Source organism: Balaenoptera musculus, chromosome 21 (assembly GCF_009873245.2).
Source record: "Balaenoptera musculus isolate JJ_BM4_2016_0621 chromosome 21, mBalMus1.pri.v3, whole genome shotgun sequence".
NCBI classification, from domain to species: domain Eukaryota; kingdom Metazoa; phylum Chordata; class Mammalia; order Artiodactyla; family Balaenopteridae; genus Balaenoptera; species Balaenoptera musculus.
The window spans coordinates 17,663,901-17,676,706 of NC_045805.1; the positions used below are offsets into that span (position 1 = coordinate 17,663,901).

Consider the following 12,806-nt stretch of genomic DNA (forward strand, 5'->3'; position numbering starts at 1 on the left):
TGGGAGATTTGACAACATTTATTATGGGGTCGTGCCCCTCCCTTTTTGACCCCTGAGGAGCTTTTCTGCACATATGCAGTCGGGGAGGTAATAGATGTGGTCATCTTATCTCTTTACTCTAGCAGAGCTCAGCTCCTGCCCTTTGTCTTTGGAGTGTCAGGGAAAACAAAGCTCCAATTTACTCCCGTTGGACAAACTCCAGCTGTCCAGCCCAGGGCCCCATCTACCTCCTATCTCAGTATCTTTTTTTTTTTTAATTTAATTTTATTTATTTTTTTATACAGCAGGTTCTTATTGGTCATCCATTTTATACACATCAGTGTATACATGTCAATCCCAGTCTCCCAATTCATCACATCACCACCATTTTTATACAACATATAATTAGATGTATTTTTTAATCTTTTGGGTGTGATTGAATTATGTGCCTACATTAAAAGATTGTAGTACCAAATTCACACTAATTGGTGACAATCACAACAGCCTTTGGTATCACATCTGTTCAGCCAAGACCATTAGTTTAACCATGCCCCCTTCTGCAGGAGCCCCAATCTTTATGAGACAGTCTCTCAAGGCAGTATGTGTAGTGGTTAATGTAGAGAGTCCAAAGCCTGGTTTCAAAGTCCAGTTGCCCTTGCTAGCCATGGCCTTTGAGCAAGTTACTTGACCTCTATGTGCCTCATATTCCTCATCTGTAACATGGAAGTGATAAGAAGACCTATCTCTTTGTTGTAAAGATCAAACGAGTTGGACTTCCCTGGTGGTGCAGTGGTTAAGAATCCGCCTGCCAACGCAGGGGACACGGGTTCGATCCCTGGTCTGGGAAGATCCCACATGCCACGGAGCAACTAAGCCCGTGCGCCACAACTACTGAGCCCGCGCACCTAGAGCCTATGCTCTGCAACAAGAGAAGCCACTGCAAAAAGAAGCCCGTGCACCGCAACAAAGTAGCCCCCACTTGCCGCAACTAGAGAAAGCTCATGCGCAGCAACGAAGACCCAATGCAGCCAAAAATAAATAAATAAATTTTTTTTAAAAAAGAGCAAATGAGTTAATACATGTAACATGATTACAAAAGCATTTAGCGTTTAGCTCAATGAATGTCTACATTATTATATCTTCTCTCCCTTGTTTTCAGAGGAAAGAGCCCACCAACCCTCCCCTACAAGAATACTGCAACGTCCTCTCTCTCCTCTTAAGTTTTACCTTATGTTGCCTGGGGGTAAGGATGGCAGTGGTAGGGCCAGTTCCGGCATTCCCCAGCATGCTCTGTGGCGTGATGGCTGAGTTCATGCTGGCCTTTCTGTGAGTTTAGAATGTGGGGTACTTGGTGCCTTTGGTGCTCAGCTTTGGGCTCAGCCACCATTCTGGGACAAGAGGAAGAAGCTCGTTTGGCAGGCTGTCATGGCACTTTTAGAAGCTTCAACATTCAGCCTTCCAAAATGGCTTGCTTTCTGCATGATCAGAGAAAGTGTTCACCTCACCCAGTTTAACACAGTGTTTATCAAACAGAGGGCAGGTATCCTTGGCCTCACTCTAGCATTACGTAAGTATCCAAAAATTCTTTTTTTTTTTAAACTCCCATGAACACAGAGCTCTTTAACCCTTCTCCTGCCCTTCTCCTTCCTATTCTTGGGGACGTTGAGTGGGTCGAAACATTTTGAAAATCATAGTAGTTTAAAATATTTAGCTAATATTTTAAACACTACATTGCTTGAACTTTCTATCACAGTGTAAGTCACATTTCCCCAAGGCAGGCTCCTTAACTTATTTGCTATAAGCAATTGAGCTACTGGCACTTTTTTGATGTTTATTTATTTGTTGGGGTTTTGTTTTTGTTTTTTCAGTTGAAATCCTTCCTCTGGATCTTAAGTTGTGTTTGGCATTTTCCTCTGGGAAGAAGAAAAAATTTTTAAAAACTTAAACTCAGAGTTGGCATAAAATAAAAACAAATAGAAAATGTTGGCTGAAAACTCCATATTCACAGAGTTTTCCAGAGGCAAATGTTATAGCTAATCATTTTCATATTTGCTTGGAAAATAGTCTGGAACTTGTGAGTCTTTACTATTCAGCTCTTTGGTAGGTAATTAAATGTAAGCAAAGAGCTCCTTTCCTAACAACGTTAAAATCTGCTTACTTGAATGAAAAATGTTGTGTGCTATACTTGATCACAGATGTAAGCTTTTGAATAACATTGAACTAATTTTAGACAATCATTTTCCCATTGTTTTTCTGCTTGTTTAATTGCCAAAACAGGATTTTTTAAAAATAATCCAGCATGTATAAAGAACACTTGGGCTTCTGAATCTCAAAAATAAATATATGAATAAAGCCTAAATCATTAGAAAAATGAACATTTCACCAAAGCAGTAGTATATGATTGGTCTCAACCTGATAAGTGTTTTTAGAAAGTGATGAAGGTTCTTTATTTTCATTTCTCTTCTGATTCCTATTGGCTATTCAATCTATTTAATGTGGAGTATATTTTATTTGTAACAAAATTGTTGTAGACAATTTGGCATCAAAACAATGAAAGTGAAGAAAGAACTTAAAATATGCTAAAAGAATGGAATTATCCCATCAGGAAGAGAAATTTTTTATTAGGTACAGTTGAACATAAAACATTATATTAGTTTCTGGTGTACAACATAATGATTTGATATTTGTATGTATTGTGAAATAATCACCATGGTAAGTCTAGTCAACATCCATTGCCATAAATAGTTACAGAATTGTAGAAAAATTTTTTTTAAAAAAGGAGGGAAATAAACAAAATGATAAGGGTAAAATTTGAAAGTTTGTGATGTTAAATTATAGTATTTTTATCCAAAAGTCTGTGACTGGGTATCCTTCAAAACTATCTCTTTACAGTGGCCACGAATTCAACTACCCTAAAACATAGCTTCCTGGGCATCTAAACAACAGTGAGTCCATACTTGCCATATTCTCGAAGTCAGTACAGATCAGCCTAGATAAGACCCAACAGATATTAATTTATCCCACCCTCAAGTGGTTTAAGAAACAGATACTACTTTTTGGTGACAAACTGGTAGCTATGTTTGCTTCAGGGGTCAAAGAAATACCATAGCAAAGGAGACTGTGGGGACAAAAGTAGAATCTTGCAGTTTTCAGCAAAAACATCTAAGAATGCGTGGACTGTTATAAATTTCAGTGGGTTAGTAAAAAATCTGGTGAGACTGGGAGGTTATAAGAATCTAACCAGAAGATTACTATTTTGAGTTCACTTCCAGATGTTCAGAATGATTTATAATGCTCTAAGTCAAGATAATCTATATTAAATTATTTGTTTGGTGTTGTATTTCTACTTTCATTTTAGTGTCACAGGAGAGAAAATTTCCTCTGTTCTGTCTGATAAAGCTATAAGTTTCACTTAAATATACTGTGCTTAACTGAAACATATACTTTTAATTGTTTTCTACAAGAATCAGAAATGAAAAACCAGATACATGTTTCACTGTTTTATTTTTTCCATGATCATATCAAGAAGGCAGATGCTAATTAAATACTAGGAAAAGAAATAAGAATTTCCTAATAGCCACTGGAAGATGTACAAGATTCAGTTTTAAACAGCTGCTTATCTACATCATGTATTTATCTGTCTCCATTAGTATTGAGTAATCTCATTCAGAGGCTCCCTTTAAAAAAAAAAAGATAACAAATACTACATTACCTTGTTTTCCAAACAGATTGTTCAGAGATTTTCAATGATGGGTATAAGCAGAGTGGATTTTACCAAATCAAACCTCTCCAGAGCCCAGCAGAATTCTCTGTTTATTGTGACATGTCTGATGGAGGAGGATGGACTGTAATTCAGAGACGATCTGATGGCAGTGAGAACTTTAACAGGTGTGTTAATTATGACATAAGGATTTATTTGGAGTGGGAAATGTGAGGTTTACAATAAGTTAAGCCTTTTTTATTATATCCTGAAGTGTATTAATTAGACAGAATTTCATTCTCTCTTAATAATAATAAAATACATTAGCTAATCAAGAAAATATTGAGGGTAGGGGTGGAGGTGCACACCTTGGGTACTGCAAAGGTCCATTTGGATTTTGCTAAAGTCAGCTTTCACTTTAATTTTTTAGAGACTGGAATGACTATGAAAATGGCTTTGGAAATTTTGTCCAAAAAAATGGTGAATATTGGCTGGGTAATAGAAATCTTCACTTATTGACTACACAAGGTAAGGTTTGCCTAATATCAACTTCATCTGAAATACAATAAAAAGAACACAAATGTTTTTCACTAAATCATAGGCAATAGAACTAATTCAGTAACTACTATGATTTGCAGATGGCAATGATCGCTTTTGGGCAATAATTCCCTTTGTAAAATGTGGCTCCTTGCACCTGGGTTGTGGGAGGGAGATTTCTCATATATTTTTGTTCTGTTTCTTGGAAGGAAAGCTAATGTTATAATCATTCTTTTTAAATGCCCTGAGCGCCTCAAAACATATATATTGTATCAGTTATCTGCTGGCACAATAAAACTGTGTAACAAGACATAAATTTAGTGGCTTAAAACAACAACTGTTTCTTATTTCTCACAGATCTACAGGTTGGCTGGGTGGCTTTGCTGATCAGGGCTGGGCTCTGCTGGTCTTGGCTCAGCTTGCTCATGGGTTGGTGATCAACTTCCTGGTCAACTGGAGGCTGGCTGTTCTAGGCTAGCCTTGGAGAGAATGCTTCAGCTCACTCCATTTGGTCTCTCATCTTCCAGCTGGCTAGTCTGGACTTGCTCTTGAAGCAGAGGCAGAGTTCCAAGAGAGACAGTGGAAGCACATAACTTTCTTGAGACCCAGACTCAGAAATGGCACACAGTCACTTTCACTGCCTTCTATTGGTGAAAGCAAGTCACAGGACCAACTCAGATGTAAGGGGAACGGAAATAGACTTAATGGGAGGAGTTACGAAGTTGCATTGCATAGGGAAAGGTGGAGAATTGAGGAATTATGGCAGTTTTTTGGAACCAAATACCACAATATACTAAATATTTTTGTTCCCATTCCATTTCCAAATTTTATTTTGAAAAATTTCCAAGACACAGCACAACTGGGAAAAGTTTCAACCTACCACCTAGATTTTACATTAACATTTTAATCCCATAACTATCCATCTATCCATCCATCAATCCATTTTTTTGGACATATTTCAAAGTAAATTGTGTACATCTGTAAAATTCCCCCTATATGTTTTTGCATGGATATCTTTAACTAGAGTTCAATATTTGTCTAAAATATCACTAGTTTAATAATACGTTTTCCAAGCTTCTCTTTCCCGTGTTCTTTTGCTCCAATCCTTTACCTTCCTTACCTTAGTTGCTATCTCAGATTGTAGTCAGTTCCACTCAAATCTGATTCTTAATGTTTCATAAAAGGCAACTGTATTGCTCAAGAAAACATGCTAAATCACACTGGCAATGCACTAAATGTAAGAGCAAGGGTTTATTTTTTCCAAATAAGTTAAGGAAAGTGATTGGTGTTTCTATATTCATAATAGTATGATTATAATTATAGAGATCTTTGAGACACCAGAATAGTAACTCAGAGAGGATGGATAATCCTAGATGTCTAATGCTTTCTTTGTATATTCTTCTTGTGATCAGTGCTCTCTAAATTTCGATGTATTTATTATCCTACTTTTAAGTGTTTTATGATAGATGTATAACATTTATCATACCATCTTCTGTTTCTTTCACGCATTAATATGCATCTGATTTCTTGTCGAAACTATGAAAACCCCAAGAAGTAACCTTTGGCTCCTTCTAAACATACAAAATTCAAAGTTATTATTTTTCGAATTATTATTAAGTGTTTATTTGCCCAGATGCGCTTTGCCAACACATCTGCTTCCCCTTCAGGTTTTGATTGGTGTTTCAGGCTGGCTACTCTCATGGTAGCAAAAATGTATTGATCAGTTCCAGGCATCACAACTGCATATCACATCATCCCAAGGAGAAACAGTGCCTTTGTCCTTGCATTTATTAATTATGAGAGCCTTTAAGGCTAAGGAGTTGCCTCTGAAAATAGCTTTATCCCCATTATACAAATTTTGGCTGAAGTGTTTGTAATAAAGTTAATTTAGAAATGGTCTGTAATTGAACTTTTATTTACTCATTGACCAAAGAGATATTTAGATGGTTACCTAAAAGTCTGAATCTCTTCTATAATACAAAGCACTTTTTTTAGGAGTCTTGACTTAGCCTGTGTTACTGCTCTTGTCCCCTTTGCAGTCTTAGCTCACATAACATTTAGTACGTTTTGATCAGATGAAAGTGGCCTCTTCCTTGAAACCCCACTTTAGAGAGCTCCCTGGGACAAGGAATCTGTGGGGCCAGAGTGCCTCCCAGACTCGCTCCAGTGATGGCGAATCCAGCATTCCCTGCCCAAGAAGCCTTGAACTTGTCTCCAGGACCTGCTCATGCCTCTTCTTCATCTGTCTCCACTGTGGGACAATTATACAGCTGGTGTGTGCACCCCTAAGTCTGAGGGGAGGTAAAGAAAGAGCTTTTATTTTGGTGTAAAAAGAGCGTGGGTGTGCAGCCTGGAACGCCCATGCATGTGGGCAAAGCCCCTTGCTGTGTGTGATGGAGACAGAGGTGGAAGAGAAGTGAGGTAGGCCACAGACCAGGTCTGCATGCCGTGTCTCCATGCTCCAGCCTGGGACTGGGAGGCGGCCAAGACTAAATTCAAACCTGATCTTACAGGTCACTGTGAAAGTTTATTTATCAAAGTAGGAGGATTGAATATAGTTATTATCTAACAGTTAGTTTGATTTATAACTTTTTTATGTTCCTGACAATAGTTCTGTTTCTGAAAGAATAGTCTTTGTTATTTGCAAATGATGGGACAATGAAGAAAAGATGATTACTTGATGATATCAACTATTTCAGTCATTATTTATATTTAAGATCAACATTCTTACCAAAAGTAAGAAAAAGAGGATAAACGTTTAAACATCTTAAAACTTCTTTCATTGTTAGATTTCTTAATCTACTTACTAAAAAATGACTTGCTTTCTGTTGTTCTTTGCCAAGTGAATTACACTGGCTTTTACCTGTGATAGATGTAGTAGAAATGTTCTACCCTTAATATTGCGTCCCTAATTTTTTTCGAGTAAAATACACAATAAAACACTCATGTTGTAAATACAATGGAGTCACTGCTTATTCTTTGAAAACTGACTCATGGCAGAAGGAAATGGTCTAAGTAAAATAGAGCCGCAAGTTGTTTTTAAGCCTCAGTAAGTCAGTGTCATCTCACACATTAAAAAAAAAAAACAACTATGATTTCTTTTTTTTTTTTCAGGAGACTACACATTAAAAATCAACCTTGCAGATTTTGAAAAAAATAGCCGTTATGCACAATATAGAAATTTCAAAGTTGGAGATGAAAAGGTATGAACATTTTCAAATAACTAACATCATGAATTAACATGTAAAACATACAATATAAACCTGAAGTCAGGGGAAACAAAAATATGCAATAGAACCTAATCTTTTATTTATTAAATAAGCCTGGTAAAATAGTGACAACTGATAATGGAAGTCACCTCTTTTCCTTTAGAATTCCTATGATTTGCATATTGGGGAATATTCTGGAACAGCTGGAGACTCCCTTGCAGGGAATTTTCATCCTGAAGTGCAATGGTGGGCCAGTCACAAAAGAATGAAATTCAGCACATGGGACAGAGATAACGACAACTACGAAGGGAACTGTGCAAAAGAAGATCAGTCTGGCTGGTGGTTTAACAGGTTTGACATTTTATAAACATAGCTGTAGTGGCGTTGATGATTGCTCACTGGTGGGCGTTAATTATAATATATGAGGTAATGTTGGTCTTCTTTGTGATCCTGGTATTATTAAATAATCATCTTTATAAGAATTCTTTTTTTTTTTTCTTTTTTAAAATGAAAGCTTCTTTCTTTCTTTCTTTCTTTTTGGCTGTGTTGGGTCTTCATTTCTGTGCGAGGGCTTTCTCTAGTTGTGGCAAGCGGGGGCCACGCTTCATCATGGTGCGCGGGCCTCTCACTGTCGTGGCCTCTCTTGTTGCGGAGCACAGGCTCCAGACGCGCAGGCTCAGTAGTTGTGGCTCACGGGCCTAGTTGCTCCGCGGCATGTGGGATCTCCCCAGACCAGGGCTCGAACCCGTGTCCCCTGCATTGGCAGGCAGACTCTCAACCACTGCGCCACCAGGGAAGCCCCTATAAGAATTCTTAAGTGATGAAGTCGCTTTAAGGATTTGTTCATTGTGTACATTAGTAAAGCTTGAAAGATACATCACAGAAATAAATCAAATTACTGCTTTTACAAAGATTCTTTGCAAACTGAATTATGGGTGAGTTATCATAAGTAGTGGGTCACAAATTGACACAAAGAAATAGAGAACATTTTCGATGTTCTAATAACCAAGTAGCTCTCCACCTTCTCGTGTCATCCCAAATGGCCATGTTATTGTAATTTTTTCTGTGTAATACTACTTTTCATTTACTGTGACTTTTATTAAATCATTGAATTCAAGCTCCTTCCAATGCATAAATTTCCTCTACAACATTCCTGAAACCTAATTCCACCTTCTCATTGAATATTTCAGTGTTACTTTATCAGCAAACTTATTCCATTTTTGATTGTACTAAATCAATTTTTCTTCATTTTCCTTTTATTTGCTTGAAATCTTCCTTCTTATTACTTTGCCAGTTTTTTTTCTCAGTAGCTACAGAGTAATTGTATTCTTTTTCAACATAATCTCTTCGGGTGCTGGATAGGAAGATATTTATTGTATTCCTCAGTGTTTTCTCTTCTCTAAGCTAGATATGCCTCATTCCCGTAACTGTTCTCCACCCAAGATGATATCCAGACAGTACCCTTTGCTGTAATCACAAAGTTAAGGCAGGAATGGAAAAATTCAAACAGTCTTCCTTAAAAATAACCTGATAAGCCTGCTATGTCTGCAAAGCAGATGTGCTCAGACTGTTAGGCAGTACATGGGCTTTGAACATCTTTTCTATTTAGAAGACAGGGGCCCCCTCAAAATAACTTTGCATTACAGAATCTTGAGTATTTCTGGAGTGCCGTGTTTTCCATGTAATTGAGGAATAATCATTTAAATTCCACAATCCAAATTTTAACATTTTTTTGATTATGTAAATACTTTTAAAACATTAAGCATCCTCTGTTTTATTAAGTGGAGGTATACCAGACATATGTCTGTTTTCCCTAAAATCATGAGAATCCTCATTATGAACATCGTGTGTTATTGTGATGTGCTGATTTTAGAGTTGTAGATTCTATGGAGGTACAGCTTGTTGTGTATAGTGTGGAGTGTCAAGTTGAACCTAGATAGTTGTAAAAACACTATTTTATCTGGATTTTGCTTTTTTTCAAAGTTTGAGTCCGTTTAATTTTTGGTCATTTGTAAGGGAAGTAGAACACACACAGCAGTGAGAGGAGACAGAGAAACAAAGTTATCTTTCCTGTTTGACAAGTTGAAGGTGGTGATAATCTTTTCCCCAGTGGTTTTCTTGTTCTCTTAAAACCATCTTTATCAGCTTCTCTTCATCTTCCTTTTTCTTCCCGTTCTAAGTTAGCCTTATGTAAGAATTATCAGCATTATGTAAAACATCTATGATTCACAAAGTTGCAAGGAGCCCTTAATGTTTGGTTTGGAACAGAATTCCATACACGGAAATAACAACCACATTGTTAATGTTAGCAGGAGATCAAAACTAAGTACCTACCCAGTTGAAGACAGCTGGCACACAGATTAACAGGGGCTAATAAACGATTTACTTGACTTTAAAGATAGGGGTTCAGGAAGGACAAAGAAAGGCAATTCAGTTGCTGCAGCCACCCAAGGACCCTGCGTTATCCTTGGAGTCAGAGGAGATGATAAGGCTGTGCAGGTGGAAAAACAGAAAAGCTGGAGAAAAAGTCAGTTGTTCCAGGAGCTCAGTGCTACTTCTACCATACCTGCTGCTTCTGTGGTTTAATTCCATCATCCTCTTCCTCCTTCCTCTTTTTTTTTCTGTCCCATAGTTCTTCCAATATACATGAAATCTTGGCACTTCATAAGTATACTCCACTTACAAGGCATTCCTTCTCTGCATAGCAAACTAATCACTGAGTGTTGACGTCTTCTCTGCTTTTCTGGTGTAGCATCTCATGTGTGTGCTCACAGCTACTTCTTCACCAAGGAAGCCCCAATCAACTTCCAATCTAGCTTCAAGTCCAGGCTGTTCTAGAACCTGGAAGATGCTGGAAAATTGGTCTTAGAATTGCTAAGGTTTCCTGTGTTGACCAGAGTCAGTTTCCTAACAGCATTCAAATCACAGACCAAATAAAAAAGTACATGTAGTAGGTGTCTCTAGGAAGACAGAAATATGTCAAATTGTATGTTCTGGAGGCTCAATTTAGAGTGTTTTGTCTTTTGACGTTACTTTCCATTGCAGTTTTAAAAACACAGTAGGCTCTTAACACTTGCAGATTTAGCACACATGGTTTTGATTAGTTGCATCAATTTAAGTTAGGAGGACTGTCAGGATGGTCGGCAGGAGAGAATTACAAGGCGGGCAAGGGGTTCAAGCCAGCCACTCAGCGTTTATGGGTAAATTATATGCTTTCTTTGATTCAGCAATTTAGGTGCTTTCCAAAGATTTTAAGAACTATTCCTTGTGAATGTTCTCCTTATGTCCTAATGTCTGATATCTTTTCATTGGTTATATCAATAAATATATAGTAACTAATTTCATAACAGTACACAGAAAATTACCACCTATCCTCAGTGTATCCATATCAGGAGCAAAATTTACAGATTCCCAAGGAGGAAGGGGGACATTTAAAAATGTGTGATAACCTAACCCACTTATCTAGGTTGGAGCAATAAATGTAAAAAGTTAACTCAGCAACTAAGACAAATGATTATTGTCTGATGGCTGGGAAAATTTTAAATGGTGGTTTAGGTTTTGTTTTCTTATGCCTGAGCTTAAAATAATTGATACACTGGTGATTTTTAAGAGGGAGGAAGGGAATTTGAATTCCGAAAGCTGTCTTGGCAGCAGACGGATGAACACCGTAAGTGTGACGTATACAGGGGAGCTGGCGAATAGAGCAGCGGGACACACCCTGCTTTGTTAGCCATGCTGCTCTTGCTAAGGCTCAGGCTTACAAGGTCTTGTTTCTGCTTGCTTGTTTTCTCCCTTCCTTCCTTCCATTCTCTCTTTTCTTTTTCTTTCTTCCTTCCTTCCTTCCTTCCTTCCTTCCTTCCTTTCTTTCTTTCTTTCTTTCTTCCTTCCTTCCTTTCTTTCTTCCTTCCTTCCTTTCTTCCTTTCTTTCTTCTTTCTTTCTTTCTTTCTTTCCTTTCTTCCTGTTTCTTTCTTCCTCCCTTCCTTCCCTCCCTCCCTCCCTCCGTTCCTCCCTTCCTTCCTCCCTCCCTCCCTCCCTTCCTTCCTTCCTTTTCTACTAAGAACAGAACTCCTCCTTTATCAGTACTCTCTAAGTGGCCTAGGTTTTATCCTGAGAGCTGTTATGGTACTAAAACCCACCAGTTTAAAAAACTCATGTTGTAGAATCACTTGGCTTTTGGAAACTGATAAATATTCCCTTATCTAAAAACGGCAGAGGGAATTCCCTGGCGGTCCAGTGGTTAGGATGCCACACTCTCACTGCCAAGGGCGTGCGTTCAATCCCTGGATGGGGAACTAAAATCCCACAAGCCGCTCGGCGTGGCCAAGGAAAAAAAAAAGGCAGAATTCATAATTAAAATGTTTTTAATCATTTGCTAGCAAAATAAAATGGCTTCAAAGGGTGTTTTTCTAGTGATTGTTTTGTGTTTACTTTTCCTCCCACTAGGTGTCACTCTGCAAACCTGAACGGTTTATATCACACGGGCCCCTACACGGCTAAAACGGACAATGGGATAGTCTGGTACACCTGGCATGGATGGTGGTATTCCTTGAAATCTGTGGTTATGAAAATTAGGCCAAATGATTTTATTCCAAATATTGTTTAATTGTCCCTGCTGAGCTTCCATTTCTGCAGTGCATCTTGGTTTAAGTGATTTGGAAAATAGCAAATCTAAACATTCACATGTATAATGATGGCAATTGTTATGTGCACTGCTTTTCATTCTTACTTGCCTTTATTAATTAATGTACTTTCAGTACAGCAAATAAGTGATATTCACCAAATAAATGTAGATTATGTTACTATTTAATTGAATTCCTACGTGCAAAGGACTACAATAAGAGATTATTGCTGAACAAAAAATAAAAAGCATAGAGTATATACATGACTTGGGAGATAACACAGCATAAATTTATAATAACTTACATATGAATGCAGTTTTAAAAATACTTGAAAATAACCTAGCAAATAATGGATTGCCAAATCAACTGCGTGGATAATAAATATTATGAATTGAGAATGAACTCAGGTCTCTGACTGCAAAGCTAGAACTTTAAATACAACCCAGGATCTTAATCACTATAAAACACTTTCTCGTACTTTTAGGATGTTTAGGTAGATTACACACTTCTTTCAGAAGGCTCATTTTAATTCTTATACCAGTCCTGTGAGGTATTATGATCCCCATTTAAAAGAGCTGAGAATCTGAGGATCTGAGAGGCTGTCATTGCTCAAAGTTACAAAGCTAATAAGTAGGGGAACAAGGACTCAAGTCCAAGTCTTCGCATGCTGAGTCAAATGTTTTGCACCCACGCTGCAACTTCTGGGATGTGTCAGACACAGAGGGCGCACTTCAAACCCACATGAAGCTAAGTGTTTTGGC

General features: G+C 37.7%; 1 protein-coding gene across 2 annotated transcripts in view; it reads left to right on the forward strand.

The window, feature by feature from the left end:
* The window catches only part of FGL1 (fibrinogen like 1), a 33,817-nt gene extending 21,377 nt beyond the window's left edge, over window positions 1-12,440 (forward strand). For both annotated transcript variants that reach the window (XM_036838819.1, XM_036838820.1), the window contains exons 4-8: window positions 3,708-3,867; window positions 4,110-4,207; window positions 7,331-7,419; window positions 7,589-7,776; window positions 11,870-12,440. In XM_036838819.1, the coding sequence (XP_036694714.1) occupies window positions 3,708-3,867; window positions 4,110-4,207; window positions 7,331-7,419; window positions 7,589-7,776; window positions 11,870-12,029 (695 nt within the window). In that variant the 3' untranslated portion in view covers window positions 12,030-12,440. The remainder of the gene's footprint in view (window positions 1-3,707; window positions 3,868-4,109; window positions 4,208-7,330; window positions 7,420-7,588; window positions 7,777-11,869) is intronic.
* Window positions 12,441-12,806: the final 366 nt, after the last annotated feature.